Source organism: Nicotiana sylvestris, chromosome 7 (genome assembly GCF_000393655.2).
Source record: "Nicotiana sylvestris chromosome 7, ASM39365v2, whole genome shotgun sequence".
Taxonomy (NCBI): Eukaryota; Viridiplantae; Streptophyta; class Magnoliopsida; order Solanales; family Solanaceae; genus Nicotiana; species Nicotiana sylvestris.
The window spans coordinates 63,171,600-63,191,280 of record NC_091063.1 but is presented as its reverse complement, the minus strand read 5'-3'; the positions used below and the strand labels follow the sequence as shown (position 1 = coordinate 63,191,280).

At 37.7% G+C, this 19,681-nt stretch overlaps 2 protein-coding genes across 5 annotated transcripts; one reads left to right on the top strand and one right to left on the bottom strand.

Moving 5' to 3' along the window:
• Positions 1–3,610: 3,610 nt before the first annotated feature.
• LOC104242504 (uncharacterized) lies at positions 3,611–13,284 on the top strand. The gene is made up of 7 exons (XM_070150807.1): positions 3,611–3,998; positions 4,549–4,632; positions 4,971–5,111; positions 10,026–10,091; positions 10,389–10,556; positions 11,665–11,991; positions 13,005–13,284. Exons 1-7 carry the CDS (start codon positions 3,696–3,698, stop codon positions 13,098–13,100), a joined length of 1,185 nt encoding a protein of 394 aa, XP_070006908.1. The 5' UTR covers positions 3,611–3,695; the 3' UTR covers positions 13,101–13,284.
• A 798-nt stretch (positions 13,285–14,082) lies between these two features.
• Positions 14,083–19,467, bottom strand: LOC104242503 (uncharacterized). 4 transcript variants are annotated; one of them, XM_009797568.2, is made up of 4 exons: positions 19,083–19,467; positions 16,409–18,082; positions 14,715–14,789; positions 14,083–14,414 (listed from the first exon to the last, which is right to left on the bottom strand). In XM_009797568.2, the coding sequence occupies exons 1-3, from the start codon at positions 19,149–19,151 to the stop codon at positions 14,724–14,726; spliced, it is 1,809 nt and encodes a 602-aa protein (XP_009795870.1). In that variant the 5' UTR covers positions 19,152–19,467; the 3' UTR covers positions 14,083–14,414; positions 14,715–14,723. The 4 variants fall into 4 exon arrangements, with proteins under 4 accessions (XP_009795870.1, XP_009795872.1, XP_009795871.1 ...); XM_009797570.2 differs by having other exon boundaries at positions 14,083–14,348; XM_009797569.2 differs by having other exon boundaries at positions 14,083–14,345.
• Between the last annotated feature and the right edge of the window lie 214 nt (positions 19,468–19,681).

Genomic DNA, 19,681 nt, shown 5'->3' with positions numbered 1-19,681 from the left:
GAGAACACTATCTGCATCCTCCAATCTAAGTAGGAATATGAGAGGGCAACAGCCACGCTAAGGGAGGCGCGGCTTGAGGAGCGTATTGGTGAAATTGACCGGTAGGCTTCGAGCCTAAGAGACCGGGTCGTGGCACTCGAGGCCGAGAAGGCACAATTATTGGCTCAAGTTGAATCTGCCTCTACCGCTATTCCTCGCCACTAGTATGAGCTGTGGGTCCATGTCGATGCCCAACGAGATATATACAAGGGTTTGTGGGAGGCGGGCAGTGTTTTTGAGGCTGCCTTTGAAGAAGTTCGGGCGAAGGCATGCGAGGCTCGTACCAATTGTGGCTATGACCCTATGATATCGGAGGTTGGCGAGGATGCTAATGTTGAGGATGGATTTCTTGAAGACAATGATGAGGATAACGGTGGTGATGACGCCGAGTTAAAAGCTGCTGCGACTTTCATAGTTTTTTTGTTTGTTTTGTTGTTTGTTCTTTTTTTGGGAGGGGGGGGAGGGCCTGTTTCGGCCTTTTGTAAGGTGCGGCTGTTGTGCACATGTATTTAAATAAAACAGTTGCTTCGGCTTTGTTTGTGTACCATTTAATTTTCTTTTTCTATCCCTCCCGTTTGTTATATTTCTCTTTTTGGCGTAGACCTTCGAATTTTTTTGTGAGGAGTCCCTGATCTTTTTAATTAGGAAACCGACCTTGCGCTGATCGGGTAGGATCCCGTCGTATGAGTCCGAATGAAATCATTTTAGATTTGCGAATTCGAGCGAGACTGACTTCTGGCTTGTCAGTTAGGGCGGAATCAGTCTTGATTCAAACGAGGTCGAATTGAAATTCGCCATCTTGGGCGAAGTCAAGCTCTGACTTATATTTGAATGAGTTCGAACTTTTCTTTTATTTGACGGCGGCTAGTGGCTTTAAAGGTGTTATTTCGATCAAGGTCGGAATTATGACATGTTATAATTCAAGCAAAGTCATTTGTTTTGGTGTTGGCCGTTGGCCGTAGGGGTGTTACTTTGAGCAAGGTGGAAATAGTAACCCGTTATAATTCGAGCGAGGTCGAACTTCTCTTTTGGCGATGGTCATTGGACGTAGGGGTGTTATTTCAAGCAAGGTCGAAATAGTAACCCCATGTAATTCGAGTGACGTCGAACTTCTCTTTTGGCGATGGCCGTTGGTCGTAGCCCATAGGGGTGTTATTTCGATCAAGGTCAAAATAGTAACCCGTTGTAATTCGAGCAAGGTCGAACTTCTCTTTTGGCGATGGTCGTTGTCCGTAAGGCTGTTATTTCAAGCAAGGTCGAAATAGTAACCCGTTGTAATTCGAGCGAGGTCGAACTTCTCTTTTGGCGATGGCCGTTGGCCGTAGCCCGTAGGGGTGTTATTTCGAGCAAGGACGAAATAGTAACCCGTTGTAATTCGAGTGAGGTCGAACTTCTCTTTTGGCCATGGCCGTTGACCGTAGGGGTGTTATTTCGAGCAAGGTCGAAATAGTAACCTGTATGCTAAAACATACTCATCTACTAAGATAAACAAATTCAAAAAATAAAGGTTAAATGTATGTGCATTTTAAAAGCACGAAAACTAACTAATTTAATTATTTTCCTACTTTTTAAGACTGTAATTTCTAAATTCTTTTTAATTTTAGAAATCCTTGTTTTCAACTCCATTTATTTAAATTTAGGAGTATTAAATTTCAAGAACTTTCAGTTTATACTAAGATTTTGGCCACTTTATACTGCTTTTAGATTTAAGATGTTCTTTTTTTGGTTAATAAAAGTTTCCTCACTATCTGGTCATTTAGTAAAGGTAACGATATTAAGACAATGAAAGACTTCTTATCAACAAAAGGGTATAGAACTCAAGCTACATAAGTTTGATTGTAGTATTCTATTCTAACAATTAGGTTAGAATAGATAATGAAAGACTTCTTATTAACAAATGGGTATAGAACTCAAGCTACATAATTAAGTGTATAATGGAGTAAAAACCCGAGTGAGGATGGTGGGTGGGGACTCGGACCATTTTCTGCTTATGATGGATTTAAATTATGGGTCGGCACTCAGCCCTTTTTGTTTGCTCTGGAGATGGACGTACCGATGCGCCACATCTAAGGGGAGGTGCTGTGGTGCATGCTATTTGCAGATGATATTGTATTGATTGACGAGACGCGAGATGGTGTGAACGCGCAATTAGATGTATGGAGGCTGACCCTGGAATCTAAATGTTTCAAGTTGAGGAGGACCAAGACATAATACTTGGAGTGTAAGTTCAGTGGAGAGACTCAAGAAGGGAAGGAAAGGTGAGGCTGGACTCGTAGATCATCCCTAGAAGAGGGAGTTTTAAGTACCTTGGGTCTATTATTCAAGGGGATGGGAAAATTGACGAAGATGTCACCCATCATATTGGGGCGGGATGGATAAAATGGAAACTCGCTTCCAATGCTTTGTATGATAAAAAGGTGCCACCGAAACTTAAGGGTAAGTTCTACAGAGTGATGGTCAGACCAACGATGTTGTATGTGGCTGAGTGTTGGCCAGTCAAGATCGTTCATGTCCAGAAGATGAAGGTAGCAGAGATGAGGATGCTGACATTGATGTGCGGGCACACCAGGTTAGATAGGATCATAAATGAGGTTATTAGCGACAATGTGGGTGTGGTCCCTATTGAGAACAAGATGCGGGAAACGCGACTTAGGTGGTTTGGTCATGTGAGGAGGAGGAGCACAAATGCCCCGGTGAGAAGGTGTGAGAGGTTGACATTGGAGGGCCTACGGAGAGGTAGAGGTAGGCCAAAGAAGAGGTGGGGAGAGGTGATTAGGCAAAACATGACACAACTTCAGCTAACCGAGGACATGACCCTTGATAGGCTAGTATGGAGGACGAGGATTAGGGTAGTAGAGTAGATAGTATTGAGTGTTCATAACAGTAGTATTGGCACGCAATCTTGCTTTTGTGTGGTAGTAGGTTTTTATGACTAACCGTTGTTTTCTTTCATTGTTGATCACCTTACTATCTTACTATTTTTATTCTGCTTTTATATAGCTTTTTGGTGTTGTTCCTTCTTGTCTATATTTTTATTAATGTGGTGCTTATGCTTTCCTCAGCCGAGGATCTATTGGAAACAACCTCTCTATCCTTACAAGGTAGGGGTAAAATCTGCGTATACATTACCCTTCCAGACCCCCACGATGTGAGATAATACTGTGTATGTTGTTGTTGTTGTTGTTGTTGTTGTTGTTGTTGTTGTTGTATTCTAACAATTATTTCTAAGAAAAAATTAGAGAAGACTTTTTGTGAAAAAATATATTTAATTATCTGGGTATATAATAGTATGTCTCTTTAATAAAATGTTCTCTCTATAAATTATGTATCAAAATGCAAACACACATTCTAAAAAGACTATAATTAGATAAACATTACCCCAATATTTATAATTATTATGCTCATTAACTCAATATAAAATTCTAAAACTACTTTCGAAATAATATTTAACAATTGCACGTCAACTATATAATATAATAATAATTATGTAATTTTTAAAATTTTATACTTGTTGATACAAGGTACACACGCAAAAAGACATAAAACATCTGTATTTTCCCTTCATTTAGCTGTCTATAAATCGTACCCGAAAGATACATCCGCGGTTCAAACAATATATGGCGCAAAAATAACACAAAGAGCTAAATATTCAATCCATGACAATGGTTTTAAGTTCTCTTCGCGATCATTTCGTCAAACACCTTTCCTGCACTAACGCTACCACTAGCATCATCACCAGTCGTTTTTTCACAGTCCGCCGCGTTCGCAGGCTAATTCCGTTCATTCACTTTTCTAACTCCAATTCTGCACTTTCAAAAGAAAATTACCAGCACCGGAAGCACATCCAGACTGTAGCCCAATTTTCCACCTTACCGTCTGCTTCTTCGGAGGCTACAGCTAGTGATTCGTTCACTTCTCCTTACCTCTCTGTTCGCATTTGCTGTCAAAAGGATGTAGCTGTAAGTGAACATTTTTATTTTACTGTTTTCTCCTGCTCGTTCATGATTTGATGTATTTTTGTGTGCAGATATAAGTGAAATTGTAATAACGATGAATTAATACTGATAAAATTTATCCTTTAACTGCTGTGTGCTTGTGGTGATAAGGGTTGAATTTGAAAAGGCTATTACTTTCACTCTTTCCTCTCTTTTTCTTTACTGGGAGTTCATACGAGAACGCTGAAGTTCGCGCAGCAGCAGAGTGCCAAAAATTACTACATTCATTACTCCTTTATATGTAGTATAGTATATATTTTTCAATATTTTTTAATTATATGTAGTTCAAGCTGAAGACTGTGGATGCATTTGCTGCGCGAAATGTACAAATTACTATATTAGGAAAATATAGAGATTGGAAATGCCATGTAATCTGGTGTTGTGTTACGAAAATGTGGAGCTTTAGTGGTTCTTGCTTAATCCCTAATTGTACGGTGACATGTAATACAGTGCAGAAATTGTGTAGAACATACATCAAATTGAACTTGAACTTCAATTTTTGTTTTACTATCAGGATATGCTCTCAGAGGCTCTTTTATGTTTCGGAGCCAGTTCAACTACTGTGGATGCAGAAGAAAGCAGTGAGAGAAGTGATGAGGTAGATTATCCATTATTCTATTCATGAATACTGCTTTTAAGTACGACGCATCAAAGGCATTTTCTGTTCTGTGTCTGTGTTTGTATTCCTGCAATTTACAACTCAATGCATGTATTGATCCTTTATTATGCAACTTGTTGGAGAACTAGTAGGCATAACTTGCTCCTCCTGGCAATTTCAATTTGAGGTGCTCAGAGCTGTTCAACTATCTGTCACATGTGGTTGAATATATCATCTTGAGTCTTAAGTTAGCATCAGTAGTTAATGTACAACGTTTGACTGGTTCCTATCAAACTTTTCATTTGTATTTATTAACTTCTCTTTCTCCAACCTTGCAGATAATCATTACTTCCATCTTTTCTGTATGCAAAGATGTGAAAGACTGCGTTTCACTTGCTGCTGATTCTATAGGGTTGCAAAAAATACCTAGTTTTGAAGTTGCGATGCATGACCACACTAATTGGATAAAAGTTACACAGGTCAACATTCTTTCCTTTGCTATTGACTATTGAGTAGTGTAGTAACTAATAAATATTTTATTGATCTTCCACCTGCGTATATTTGCCTAGCAAAGTAGATGTACTGATAAGCCTGGTTTGAAAAGGCTTCAAATCTTCTTTTGTCCCTATGCTTAATAGGAACCTGCTGAATGTTGTTTGTCATAGTGTTCAATTACCAACTTTCAGGTCTTTATGGGCATGCGATCAAGTTGAGTCAATAGTCAATACTTGGAAACTGTTGTCACACCTCCTTTTTGCGCGCCCGCCCCGAAGGATAAATGCGCGAGGGAGTTTTTCCAATTTAAGTGACAATATTCGAAATGGGATTATTTATTTAATTCAGAGTCGCCACTTGGGAAAGGTTTGGCTTTTGGTGTCCCAAGTCACCGGTTTATCTCGAATCCCAAATCGAGGAAATTTTCGACTTTTCCAAATGAAGTCTGCGAACCAGAAATTCTAAGTAAGGAATTCTGTTGACCCGAGGGAAGGTGTTAGGCACCCTCGAATCCCGCGGTTCTAGCACGGTCGCTTAAATTGTTATAATGGCTAAATATCTGATTTAAATACATGTTGTGACTTATGTGCTTTTATTAAGTTTAAACCGTTTTTATTATTATCATTTATTTTTATAGAATTGCAACGTCGTGAAAATGCATCTCGAACCACGTCACAATCAATGCACCCGTGGTTGTCAACATATTTCGACTCCGTTGAGATTTGGATTCGGGTCGCATCAATGCGCACCCGAATTTAAGAATATAATTTACTTAAAGTCGCGCCTAAAGAATCTAACGCGTTATTCTCTTTGGGGAGGGCAGTGGAATTCACTAAACAGTCCGTCCCAAATTCTAAGTATTTATCACGATCAATTATTGAGGGCCCCGCAATTTGCATTTTTTATTTGGCAAGGCTCGTCTCATTATTTTAGAAGGGCACCCTACAATGGCTACATTTCTACTACGTTTATCTTTAAAAAGAAGGATGATACCGAACTTTGCTTGTTTGAACAAATACAGACTGAATCTTTATTATGTTTGCCGAACTTAGATTTGTTTGATTACCTGATTGATTGTTTATGAGGTGAGAGTTACCTCATGCTTTGTCTTCATCGGGTGAATACGCTTATTAATTTGCTAAGTGAAATTGCAAGCAAACTAACAACATATATTGAGTTATGTTTAACGACCTCCAAGTTCTATTTTTAAACTCTAACCTATTTGAAATTGATAAACGAAATCAGCTATTTATTAGGAAAATTACTACTAACTGGACTCAAAATGACTATTAGTTTCTCTCAACAAATCATCACCTTATTTCGAAACAAGGAAACTATACCGAAACCCGATATCGAACCTGTATTGGAACAAATAATCTGACAGGAAAGCTGGCATTCATAGCCAGACCCTTAATGTGACTGCATGAGAGTTTGTTTGGGATACATTTATTCCGGACCTAGTACCACAGATTTGTCAATTCAGTGGTCTAGGCAAAAATACATACAAGTGCTTGCCATGACTCTATGTTATATAGTCATAACTAAGCCAAACAGATTGTTATACTGAACTGAAAGTATACTAAATCAAACATGCTGCCTATGTCATACTGTCATTACTATTGAACCATGCTATCTAACAGTTCATCTTAAACAGAATGTATGCTAGTTTATACAGAATATTTGCAGTTTGCAGTAAAAATACAAGCCCAACTAACATTCGACCTATTTTTAACACCAATGTTATAACATAAACAACTGTTCGTTTCTTTTTTGCTTCAACTTCAAACTTTCAACAATACAAGGTTTCAGAGGTTGTGTACCTGGAAATATTTGACAATTGAAGAAAAGGGGAGTCAGCAGAGTACAATGACAACAAAATGCAGCAGCAATCACAACACTATCAGTAGCAGCAGGGCAGAATAGCAGCAGGCAAAGCAATACAGCAAGAAACAGGCTCGAGTGCAGCAATGCAACTATGGCCAATAGAAAGCAATAGCCAAATGACAGCAATACCCAGTGGAGTAGAATCAGAACTCCAGACAGACCAAACCAGTAGTAAACCAATGAAAACACTCGACTAATAGACACAACTGGAATTTCAAAGAATCAGAATTGATTTGAACAAGTTGAACAACTGAAACCCAAATAATAATAGGAGGAAACAGTTTCTGATTGTTGGTTGTATACCTTCTATCTCTTAACCTCTCTCTATCTGTGTGTATCTATTTGTATGTATTTCAGCTCTCTTTTTCAAAAATTCCTCGCAGTCTGTCTATTTTCTTTTTCCCCTCTCCAATTCTGTATATCCCTTCAGTCAGATGTCCCCCTTTTATATGCCCCCCTTACCCCTTTTAACAGCCTGTTTTAAACTATCACCATACCCCTCCCATGTGCCTTCCATTTTCAGTTCCACTTTAGCTAATTAAGTATTAAACCCATCAATATTCCCTGGCAGACTTATCTTTCCTATTTTATTAGCTAAAAGCAAACATGGGCAGTAGAAAATATCTGACAGCATATGCTGTCAAACCATTTTAAAATTAAAAGCCCTTTTATGCAGGAAACAGGCTGTGCACAATGCACATGCTGTGCACAAGTGCACATGCCATCAACTCAGATTTCAATTACAGACCAAGCCTTAGGTTTCTGAAATCATATTAACAGCTATAAGTAACTGGACTTGGTTCTTAATTGATTCAGGCAAATGTTCAACAGAAGCAAGTCGATTTGTTATTGTTCGGACAGCTGAAACTAATTGACGACATATGTCGACTCGACTACATTAGCATTAACATACACAATCGAAGCCAAAAATCAGACATTTAAAGTATGGGACACATGACTTGACTTATACTGATTAAACAAAATTATACTTCGAGGAATCAGTTAATCAATACAAATTTGGAACACAACCCATACACATGCCTTATCAGAATAGGAGGGGTTCAAACAAACACAGTGGTTCAGGCAAAGTGGACAAACAGAAGTTGGTAAAAATTCAAAGATACAAATTGAAAGCATGAACGGACCTTTAACACAATCAGATGGGCCAAAACAAATAAAGAAAAGAAAGAACTCACCTTAAACCTTGAAAAATCAAAACCTCAACTCGGACAGACCTTTCTTAAGGCTGAACGGACTTTAATCGAAGTGTTTCTCAAATGAGAAACACTTTGATTAAAGTCCATTAGACCTTAACCTCTTTGGTTTGAACGGATATGGACCAGTGACGAAGAACCAACAAGTTCCAAAACTCAGATCTGGGATTCATGCTTCCCTGATCAGATTCGGACCAAACCAATAATGGTTTGGTCACGAGGGGGGTCTGGGGAGTGTCTGGTGTGAAACTGGGGTTAAACTGTGTAGATCGAGTTTTGACTCGAATCTTCAAATGAAGATTCGAGAAAGTGGGGAGGGATTCGAACTACATGGTTGATAGATTTGGGTTCAGGATGGCAAGGGCGTTCTAGGGTGTTAAGGGGAAGGTCACCGGCGTTCATGCCGCCGGCTTCCATGGTGAAGGATACAGGGGCGGCTAGGGTTTGAAGGGGAGGGTTTGTGGAGACGAAGGCTGGGGTTCGGATAGGGGGGGGCAGGGTAGGATTATGGGCTTATATAGTTAGTGGGTGGACGGATCTCGACCGTTAGATCAATTTAGATCTACGGTCTGGATCTGATGGTTAAGTGGAACGGTGTCGTTTCAAGTGTTGAGGGTTTGGGTTCGGTCCGGGTGTAAACGGGTCGGGTTCCTCAGTGGGTTGTGGGGAAGTGATCTTGGCCGTTGATCAATCTGAGATCAACGGCCCAGATCACACTGGACTAAAACGTCGTCGTTTGGACGTCCTGGGTATCAGGTGGTGTTGGACCGGGCAGGCCTGGGTTTTGGGCTGTTTGTTTGGGCCAATTTTAACAAATTGGCCCAAGTCCGGAAGGGAAGGGACCTTTTCTTATTTTTTTTCTTTTTCTTTTATTATAAAAATAAGTAAAATCAAATTAAAAATAAACACCTAGTACAATTATTTGCACACACATTAAAATAATTCAAAACAGGTAAAATTAAACCAAACAAAATCACGGACAAAGATGCTTGTTTATGCTTTTCTATTTAAACCATGTTACGGTTCAGATTATGCATGACACGTACACATTTTTTTGAATTTTGTTTTAATAAAGTAAATAAATAAAAATGGGCCGAAGTCACAAATAAATCAACAAAGTGCCGCACAGAAATCCAAAAATTGTACAGCAGGACCAATTTTTATTCTTTTGGAGCGACTGTCGCGCAAAAACAAAAATCACGTGCTCACAACTGTCAAATGTGTTACTTGCCAAATCTTCTGTTTATACCAACAATATTAAAAATGAACATGAAACTGGAAATTGTTTGTCTTGTTTAGCATGTCTATTTCTTGTTGAAAAGCATGAACTGACAAGCCCAAGTTTCTTGTTTACTTATTTATGAAATTTCTGATGTCATTTGAAAATATGAACATCATGCATGGACTCATAAGTTAGAATGGAGATGATCTAATCAGGGTTCTCCTCTTAAAACGTCCCTTTAGATCATCTTTGGTGTTTAACCAATTGTTCAGTAACCTGGAAAATCTCCCTGAATTTTGCGGGTGTCAGTGAGTTACATTCATAACAAGGGAACTGGAAGGGTTGATTCTTTACCAATCCATTGAAAGCTTGCATGCAGTGAATTGATGTTACCATAGTCATACTGGGTGGATTCCTGTATCCTCTTAATTTCAACTGCACATTTGGAAGCTAACAGAGCATTGACATCCTTCTATTACCAAGTCATGGTGTATATTTGCTGCACAAGTTATCATCTCGGTGACTGGTGAACAAGCTGAGTTAGTTTAGATCTCTCAATGATTGTCAATTAATTGCAGGAATCATTTCATCCCGTGGAAGTTTCTGATGGACTCTGGGTGGTGCCTGAATGGACAACTCCTCCAGTATGATTATACCTCTCTCTCCCTTTGTTCTGTTCACATGATACAACTGGTTCTACACTCATGCCGACAGTTCAAAGCACTATGTTAATACTCAATCGAACTTCCAATATTATATTCTCATGATGCTGATGTCTTTTCTTTTTTCTTTCTTGCTTAATTTTTTGGTTGTTGGTCATGAATCTGCATCTGCACATTGTCGTCTTTACTGCATAAGCAATAATTAATACGTCTAAAATATGTATGTGAATGTTTATGATCTGTAGGTATATGTATAAAGAGTGTGTGCTTAAATTGTAGGATCTTCAAGCAACAAATATAATTCTAAATCCTGGCTTGGCATTTGGAACTGGGGAGCACCCAACAACTAAGTTGTGTCTCCTCCTGCTGCGTGATTTGATAAGAGGGGGTGAACTCTTCTTGGACTATGGAACTGGTTCTGGTGTTCTAGCAATTGCAGCTCTTAAGGTACTTGGTTTTCTTTCAAAATATTTCCATTGAAAGCTGCTAACAAACTAATTCTTTATAAATCAGAGCTCCACCTAAAACTGATCCTTTACTCACTGAATCCAGGCCTTGCTACCAGAGGCGGATCCAGGATTTTAGGCTTATGGGTTCCTACCGTAATTTTAGATTAATATGCAATAATAATTGGGTTCACAGTTAGATATTTACAAATATTTAGTGAATTTCTTAATATAAATACAGGATCTACGCAAAAGTTACTGGGTTCCTGGGAACCCTATTCTATGCTCTAGGTCCGCCCCTGCTTGCTACTCTGTCTGCCAAAAGAATTGATTATGCTAGTGTAATAACATGCTTAATGGAACAAAGTTTGACACCAAAAGCTCGATGAACCTCAAAACTTCTGAAACTTGAATAGCGGAGATTTGGCTACAATCAAAATCCTCTGAATTATGGGGTGATAGGTTGGAAAGGGTGGTGGTACTTGGTGGCAAAAGACAATGTATTGAATTTAGACTTTGGGGTGGGGAAATGTGACAAAGTAGATAAGGAACAATTTTCAACTCCTATTTCCTGCTTTTATTGCTGGATCATTTTTGGGATTTTAAGGGCTTGATTCTTTCTTTCAATTCTGGGAAACGACTTCCCTTAGCCTTTTAATTGCATTTTTCACAAGTGTGCTGAAGTTGAGAAGATTGATTAAGGAAGTTTTGTTCTTTTATTGGATCTAACTTGGAAGAGAAGATATTCACCTTTAGCTGATTCAATATAATAGTTGGAGAAGCACAAACATTGGTACTGTGAACTACAACTTGATTTTTTTGAAAATAAAATTCTAAAAAAAGGATCCTGTGAAGTATAGCTTGATAAATTGACCTGAATCAAAATCAAAATTCTTACTTCCCAGGAGATTCCATCAAATTCATGGTCTATATCAACTTCGTCCACAACTTAAATCTGATATCCTTCTGAACATACCTCATGCATAGTGTTTTTTTTTCCACGTCACTTTACATGGCTCAGATAAAAGGTTTCCAGATGCTATCAACTTAGTAATAGTTTTGTATCATGGTGTTGCTAAATACTTCCATTGTCAAATATTTATGTGCAGTTTGGTGCAATCTTTTCAGTTGGTTTTGATATAGATCCCCAGGCAATTACATCTGCTCGATATAATGCTACTATAAACAACATTGGACATGAGAAGTTACTTTTAAGTCTTGTTCCTGGCAAAGGAAGTCTTCCCTCTGCAGATTTTGATTCAAGTATGGACATCGGTGAAACTGCCTATGATGCAGAAGTTTTAAATAAGATGGGAAACTATGACGTCGTTGTGGCAAACATACTATTGAATCCTCTGCTTGAGCTGGCAGATCAGATTGTGTCCTATGCAAAGCCTGGTGCAACTGTTGCTCTTTCAGGGATCATATCTGAGCAGGTATGGCCATTCTTTGTTATAATTACTCTACCATTTACCTAATTAAACTGTACAGAGCGAGGCTTGAGGGAACATTTGATAATTGATTTTCTCGTTAACAACAAAGAATGAGACAATACTATAAATAACGGCGCCATCTATTGCCCATAAAAAATAGTACCCAAAATAGAAACTAACGCCGTATACTGTATCCCTTACTTTTTTTCTTTTTTTTTGGGGGTGGGGGTGGGGGTGGGGTTGTGTCTGAAGTTCAAAACTCTCTTTCATAGCCAACAATAATAGAAAAGCATGTATATGACACTAACCTACTATACAATCTTTTTGTTAGCCAGAGGTTCTGTAACTCTTTTTCCTATTTGTTGTTCCTCGATTTTCAATTGCATGATTCTCGGCAATTTAATACCCATATCTAGTTTCTGAATTTTACGTGTATGTTTAATGATTCTCAATAATTTCCTTCCATTTGTTCAATTCATCCCTTGGCTTCTTTTTTTTTTTTTTCGTGTGTGGGTGGGTGGGGGGGATGAAATTACAAATGGTTAAATGCTTAACAAAACTAATCTACTAGTATGTGAAAGAATTGCGTTCATGTGCATTAAAATGAGAGTACAACTATGCATGTAGATATTCTCTGGCATTTTATTCTTGTGAAACAAGAGAAAAGAATTAGATTTACAAAAGACTTGGATTTTCTTTTATTTTACTTATATTTTTATTTTTCTAGAAAGGTACTAACATTTATATCCATCAGCACCCAAAACAGGGCTGGTATCTAAATTTACAAGCACAATACCACTGTAAATCTTCCAGATAGTTAAAAAAAAAAAAAAAGTCGAGTAGTGATTTCTGCATCACCGACCAACGATTCTTTACACCAAAAATGAAAAAGAGAAATGCATGAACTCTTGATTTCTATGTTGAACTATTATTGCCTTCAAAATACAAAAGAATTAGATTTACCTAGTGCAATATTTGCATTATTGGTTTTTTTAAGTGATAATAATCTTCTGTAGATTCCTCGGATCCTAGAAAAGTATTCACCATACCTGGAGAACCTTACAGTTTCAAAGATGGACAACTGGGCTTGCATAAGTGGCTTAAAGAAATGACCGAGCAGCAGCAGAAGGGAAAACAGAGGTTGATTTTTCTAACGTTAAAAGAACTTTGAGAAATTCTGATGTATTAAGGGACTGAACTTTGCTCGTCATTGACTTTTCGAGAGCAATGCATGGCCAGTTAAATGTATTATTCACCTTTGTTTATCTGGACAAGTGTTGGAAACCCTTGTTAAAAGTATAGAAACACCTGCTTCACTAACCACGAGAGACTTCATACTTGCTGAAGGTTGCGCGAAGAGTACTACCTCAAGATCCTAAGTTTATCGGCTATTTAGTCTGTATGTATATTGCTTTCTGTAAAAGATAATCTTTAGAAGCTCTGATGTTCTTCTAGAAGAGTAAAAGTTAGAATACATGTGACACATTCTCATATTTAAGTTGGTCTGATGGTAAGCAACCTCCACTTCTAACCAAGAGGTTGTGAGTTCGAGTCTCCCCAAGAGCAAGGTGAGAAGTTCTTCGAAGGAAGGATGTCGGGGGTCTCCCCAAGAGCAAGGTGGGAAGTTCTTGGAGGGAAGCATGTCAGGGATCTATTTGGAAATAGCCTCTCTACCCCAGGGTAAGAGTAAGGTTTGCGTACATACTACCCTTCCCAAACCCCACTAAGTGAGATTATACTGGGTGTTGTTGTATATTTAATGCTCACAACTTTCCTCTAGACTTTGCTGCTATCAAAGCTCCATCTACATATGGTACAATCCCGGAGGTTTTGAAAAGAAAGGACCAATAATCACTTTCTTCATTTCAAGCAAAGACGAATATTTCCATTCCGTGACTATAGCTGTTACGATTTTAATTAGCTGAGAATAAGCTAACAAGATTGATTAACGACATTTATTAACTTTTGTGTGTCGCCTACTGCCTCACATAAGAATGCTAAAGTTAGCCATGGAGCAAGTCTACTACTCCTATGGAACGTAAGACTACTGGCTGCTTGATCTCATGTCTATGCTTGTCAACGGGGCATGAAATGAAACCCAAATAACCAATAAAAAGAAATCAATTTAAAACAAACTAACAACTAATATTCTTCATGATAATAATACATATGTTAGCTGTTTCTCGAATTGCAAAAATAAAGCAGCTTGTTAGACAAAAAGAGTCCCAAAAAACCACTTCCAGTCCATAACAAAATATGCAACACTTGAGAGCTGAGACGTTTCAGTCAATCAAATATTCCAATCAATCTTCACCAGTGCCGCTGGAACCTTGAGTTAACCAAAGTTAAGACTGGATCTGCTAAATAATACAATTCAATACACATTTAGCAGATTGCGGCCAAGGGCAAAATAACCTCTCTGAAATCTGTTTACAATGGAAAGGGATCAACTTCATTGAAAAAATAACACAAAAGGAAGTACGAGAGCTTCAATGTGACACGCTTAAATTTTATTCTTTTTTCTGTTCCAGACTTAACTAAAGATATCCTTGTCCATCAGCTTTTTTCATTTCTCAATAATCTTTGATACACAAGCATTCACAGTGTAGTCATCCCAGGAACTTAGAAATTCAGCCAACTAGCACCTAAGTCCTGACTCAGTACATTGCAGCAAGCCAATTTGATTAAGAATCTAAAAAAGGACCCAAATGGCATGAAAATTGTACCTCCTCACATCACCGCTTGAGTTGTCTCCTGGCTAGAGCAGGAGCCCTCTTAGGGATGTAAACCTTGTAGTTTACCTGGCCAACATACAGTCATACACCATGTGAAGATGAGATCAAACAAATTAGAATTGGAACATATTGGAAATGTCTCCCACGGGTATTTGAATGGTAACAATACCCAAGCTATGGAAAGACATTAAGTATTAAACTTCCCATCGTCAGTCCATCTACACTTGAGAGCTGCTTTTTTATGTGATAACGATGCTCTTCAAGCGACTCTCATAGACACTCTACTAGCAAGGGGGAAAAAACAACAACAAACCCAGTGTAGTCCCACAAGTGGGGTCTGGGGAAAGTAGAGTGTACGCAGACCTTACCCCTGCCTTTAAAAAGACAGAGAGTGGAAGACCCTCGTTTCAGGGAGGAAAACGGGACGGAGCAATAACAAGCAAACCAGTATGTCAACCAAAGCGAAAATAGAAAACTAACACTAAGTAATGCAAACAGAAAATCAAAACAAGGCAGCCCCGGAAAAAAAAAAGTTCCAAAAAATGGGGACTTTGCATGCATCTTTGTTTCTTCCCTTTATAAAAGAATGTAAAAGTAAGTTAATCAGAAATTAGCCAAGGGAGTGCCACCCGGGTACAAAACAGTTAACCAAAAACCCGAATACAACAAAACACGTATATTACCAGATATGTTTGGCAGAGGTTAGAGAAACATGAAAACATATGCAAGTCTTATCTCTAATAATGAATTCCCAACAGGGACTACCCACAAGAAAGGATCAATCATTATGTATTAGAAAGAATAGGTCTGGGAGAGAGAACAAAGTTGTTTCTTAAAAGCTTAACCAAATACTAAGCCTGTTTGCTTAGGGTTATTTTACCTGGTCAAATCAGTTTTTTGGTTTAATCAGTTTGCTCCCCACTATAGTGTTTGGCTATAACTAAAAGAAATCTATAGTTAGAGCTAATTACTAACAAATAAACTAATAATTTCTATCAATTCTCTAATAGTTATTCATATAAGCTAGCGTTTGACCATAGATTTCCAAATTTGTTTTGAAAAATCTGATTTGGGTGAAGTTTGGTTTGAAGATGAAAATGTGTTTGGACATCAGTTTTCAAAACATATTTCACTTTTTTTTTTTTTGAAAAAACATAAAACATGAGTTATATCCACAAGTTTTAAAAACTATCACAAATACCCAACAGTACCTTCATCAATAACATTTATTAATTATCGCAAACCATAGTCCTGAACATAAAAAAATTTGGTACAAAATTATCATTTTTATAATGAACTACATAATACACTATCAAATGAAAGATGAAGCAGCATTGTTACAAAATAATAAATGGTGGGCTCTTTTATAAAATACAAAAGTTTGGGGCAATTTTTAAAAAATGTAATAGTAATATTTTGGGCCAAAACAGAGCTGGTTTTGGGATTTGGGTTTTGATAATTTGCCAAAATATGGATAAAATTTATGAACAAACATGTATTTGCCAAAAAAAGCCCAAATATATTTTGGCAAAATCTATGGCCAAACAGGTCCTAAATAATCAGAAATAATTTAAAGAATCTAAACCGAACAGGGTGAGATTTATTTACTTGTAGAATTATTTATCAACCCCGGAGTTGGAAAATCCCAGCCTGACATGCATAATAATGGAATACGATTATAATACCTGTACCATTTCACCACCCCTCATTACAGACATGGTCTTTTGTTCGAACTGAGAGCCATCCTTGGCATCTGGCTGGTGTTTTGAAGTAAGTCCTTCAGATGTGGATCTGACACCAGAAGTGGTTTCTACATTAGGACGGATACTGGTATTAACAGCTCCGATGCCTAAGTTATCGCTGGTCCCGGTGCTAAGAACTCCAGGTCTCAAAGGATCTGGTGTTTTATTTATGTTTCTCTGGGAAGCCAATGAATCTTCCCTTTTATATGTCTGTACTGTGGTAATACATGATGGTTTACCAGGTTCCGATTCATCGATATGAACTGGTGCAGCGGTATGGTCCTCCTTTTCTGGACTCCGTGAGAGCGCTGATCTATCAGCAGGTTGCGTAATACTCTCCTTAATGTATCCAGTTCGTTTTCCGTTGTTCTCTTCAACTGCAGTATTTATCTCAATCTTTGTGGAATGAGGAAACTCCTCATTAGTTACAAGCTTGTTTCTACATCCTATAACTTGATTTAAAGCCAATCCCTCTTTATTTTCCTGTTCCAGGTACTTGTACGGTAGAACCTCAGTCTTTGGAGGAGATAACCGATTAACATCACTGTCATTCTTCTTTTCCTTGGCACCAGATTTCAAATTTGTTTGAAGCTCTTTACGGAACTTCTGCAAGTTCTCCAATGCCTTTTTCCTTAAGAGAGTCTCAAGATCCTCGAAACCTGAATTAGCATTACTATCAGAAACCCCACCCTCACCTCCATTATTGTGACTTACTTCCTTGACTTTATTTGGATGAGGATCTATAATACCACCAACTTTTGTGGGGCCAATAGTTTCACTATTGGGAGGAACTGCATCAACTATTATCAAATTTTCAACCTGCATTGTTTGATTAGACGAGAAACAAGAACAAGAAGCTAATTTCCTTTTACTTTCCAGGTCATTATTGTCATGGTTTCTGCAGGAAGGGCAACCATGATGCTTATTCAAACTCTCTTCCTTAAGCATATCTGTTCCCTGTTCGTCTCCCTCTTTCTCGTATGTCTTTTCTGGAACAATAATAACAGATCTTAAGCGCTTAGGATTTTTCTCTTCCACATATCCCGTCCCACTGTGAGTAGTATTACAAGAACATGATTGATGATTACATGAAGAACAACTTGGCCCCCTACTTCCACTCCTCTTTTCAATGCTTGGCTCATTACAAATTCTCTTTTCTTTCATCCCTTTTCTTGACTTAATCCTGGGACTCTTCTGATCAATATCCTTACTACCACTAGTACAATCACTTCCTCTGGAGCTAATACTATTTTCACATCGGCAACTAGAACAACTTCTTGAGTCACTGCTTTTGGAGCTAATACTAGCATGTCTCCTTCGCTTCTTCTTCTGCACTTTCCTCCCATAATCAAGACCCTTTCTATTTGACCTTTTTCTTTTCTTTACAAGGGGTGAACCCCCATTGACATCTCGGCTTGAGGATCTTCTCCGAGTTCTTTTCTTCAAGTGTTTCACATCACGTGAGTGCCTACGACTTTTCCTACTATAATCATCCTCTGAACTAGAGGACAAAGACTGTGGACTGCTAGAATAATCGGAGGAAGCAGAAGATGACGTGTCATCCTCAGAACTGGAAAACTTCTTGGATTTGTTTCTTCTGCTTTTTCTCTTCCGGATCTAACCACACAACACATGAAGATGTATAATAAAGGATAATAAATTGGGGATGCCAGCGACAAGACGAGAAAATATTGATATGAAAACAGCACATATTGATTAGCTTAACATTGTCCTAGGGAAGCATGCCTATTAAAATTAAAGAGATAGTTGCAATTTCTCATTAAAGTAACTATGATATTTTAGTTATTAAATTTTTTCAATAAAAAGGTAACAACGTCCGCTGGCTAGTAAATCTTTCATAATTCTTTCTTCGGTGTGTCAGTTTAAGGAATTACAAATTGAAACACCAAAAAAGATATTTAAACAAGAGCTTATATATCTGTTTTACCATGGTTACTATGACGCCTTCTTAGATATGAGTATTAAAAAGTGCAGGTAAATATTTTTCTAATGAAGAGTACTAATCGGATTAGATAAGCTAGTTCTCTAGATTTATTCCACTATAATCACCAACTATGGCAATTCAGAATGACCATGCAATGTGACTTTACACTCCCGCATGAACTATATCACGCGAATCCTCACTAAGCTACAGATTTGTTTATAAATGTAGTTTAACATAGGTAACATATTTTCATCAACATAATCCATATAGCACTTATTTTCCCAATTTAGTCATGTTAATACATACAGCTACTGTACCCAAAAACAAAACAGCCCTTTAATTAGTTTTTGACCCTTATTCATTGGAAAGCAGTATTATATCTATTTTTAGCAGAAAGAAAAGCTTTTTATTTCCAGATTACCCAAAAAAAAAACAGTTTTTCCATCCCTTGACGTGATACACTCATGAAAAGACCCAAAAGTTAGTATTCATTTTAAGAGGACATCAGCAAATATTGCATCACATTACACTAAATTAATTCAGTAAACAGAAAGTATAAGCCCTAAAAAAGCAAATTAAGTAAGACGAAGAACATTAAGCATAAGGCGTACTGAGCAAGAGAGGAGAACATGAATTAATGTGTGTAGAAAAGGAGAGTAAATAAAAGGAGACCTTAGAGGAAATTTTGGGCCTCTTCTTTTTGGAAGATTTTTTCTTGGACGAAGACTTCCGGCTTCCCATTGGCTTCTGATTTACTTCTTCTTCGTTAACGTTTTACAGAGATAAACCAAAATTGGAATATGGAAAAAGCAAACAAGAGATTACGAAGAAATTGCGATCAATATATCGGAAAATCTGCAGATTGAAAAGCAACTTGTTTGGATTTGGGATTTGGTTCAGACTTCAGAGGATTAGGCCTGGAATTTTGATAGATAAAATAGCACCAGGTGACAACACATAACATTAATTGGCAATTTTTTTTAGCCTTATATAAAGTTTGGCAAAGATAACCCCAAACAATTTGCATTATATAGCCATATCCTAAAAAAAAAAAAAATACTCTCTTAACAATTGGCGCCAAACCGTCTGCTCCCCCCTCCCCCTCACTGCTAACTTCTCATCTTGTTCACTGCTTTCCTCTCACTTTCACTCTTTATATTTCTTTTTCTAATCTCTTCTCTTTCGCTCTCATAGTTTAGCAAAAATTGTTGTAAATTATACAAAAAAAAATAAGTGGGATGAAAAGGTAAGGTTGATCTCACGTCAAAAAA

What these genes read in the sequence shown, in the direction of transcription:
- LOC104242504 (XM_070150807.1), top strand. Translation starts at nt 3,696, where the DNA reads ATGACAATGGTTTTAAGTTCTCTTCGCGATCATTTCGTCAAACACCTT. An exon ending in ATTGGATAAAAGTTACACAG is followed by an intron (nt 5,112 to 10,025) that starts GTCAACATTCTT and finishes AATTAATTGCAG; the next exon opens with GAATCATTTCATCCCGTGGA. An exon ending in CTGAATGGACAACTCCTCCA is followed by an intron (nt 10,092 to 10,388) that starts GTATGATTATAC and finishes CTTAAATTGTAG; the next exon opens with GATCTTCAAGCAACAAATAT.
- LOC104242503 (XM_070150585.1), bottom strand. Translation starts at nt 19,151, where the DNA reads ATGGGAAGCCGGAAGTCTTCGTCCAAGAAAAAATCTTCCAAAAAGAAG. An exon ending in GGCCCAAAATTTCCTCTAAG is followed by an intron (nt 18,083 to 19,082) that starts GTCTCCTTTTAT and finishes TTGTGTGGTTAG; the next exon opens with ATCCGGAAGAGAAAAAGCAG. An exon ending in GGGGTGGTGAAATGGTACAG is followed by an intron (nt 14,790 to 16,408) that starts GTATTATAATCG and finishes TATGTTGGCCAG; the next exon opens with GTAAACTACAAGGTTTACAT.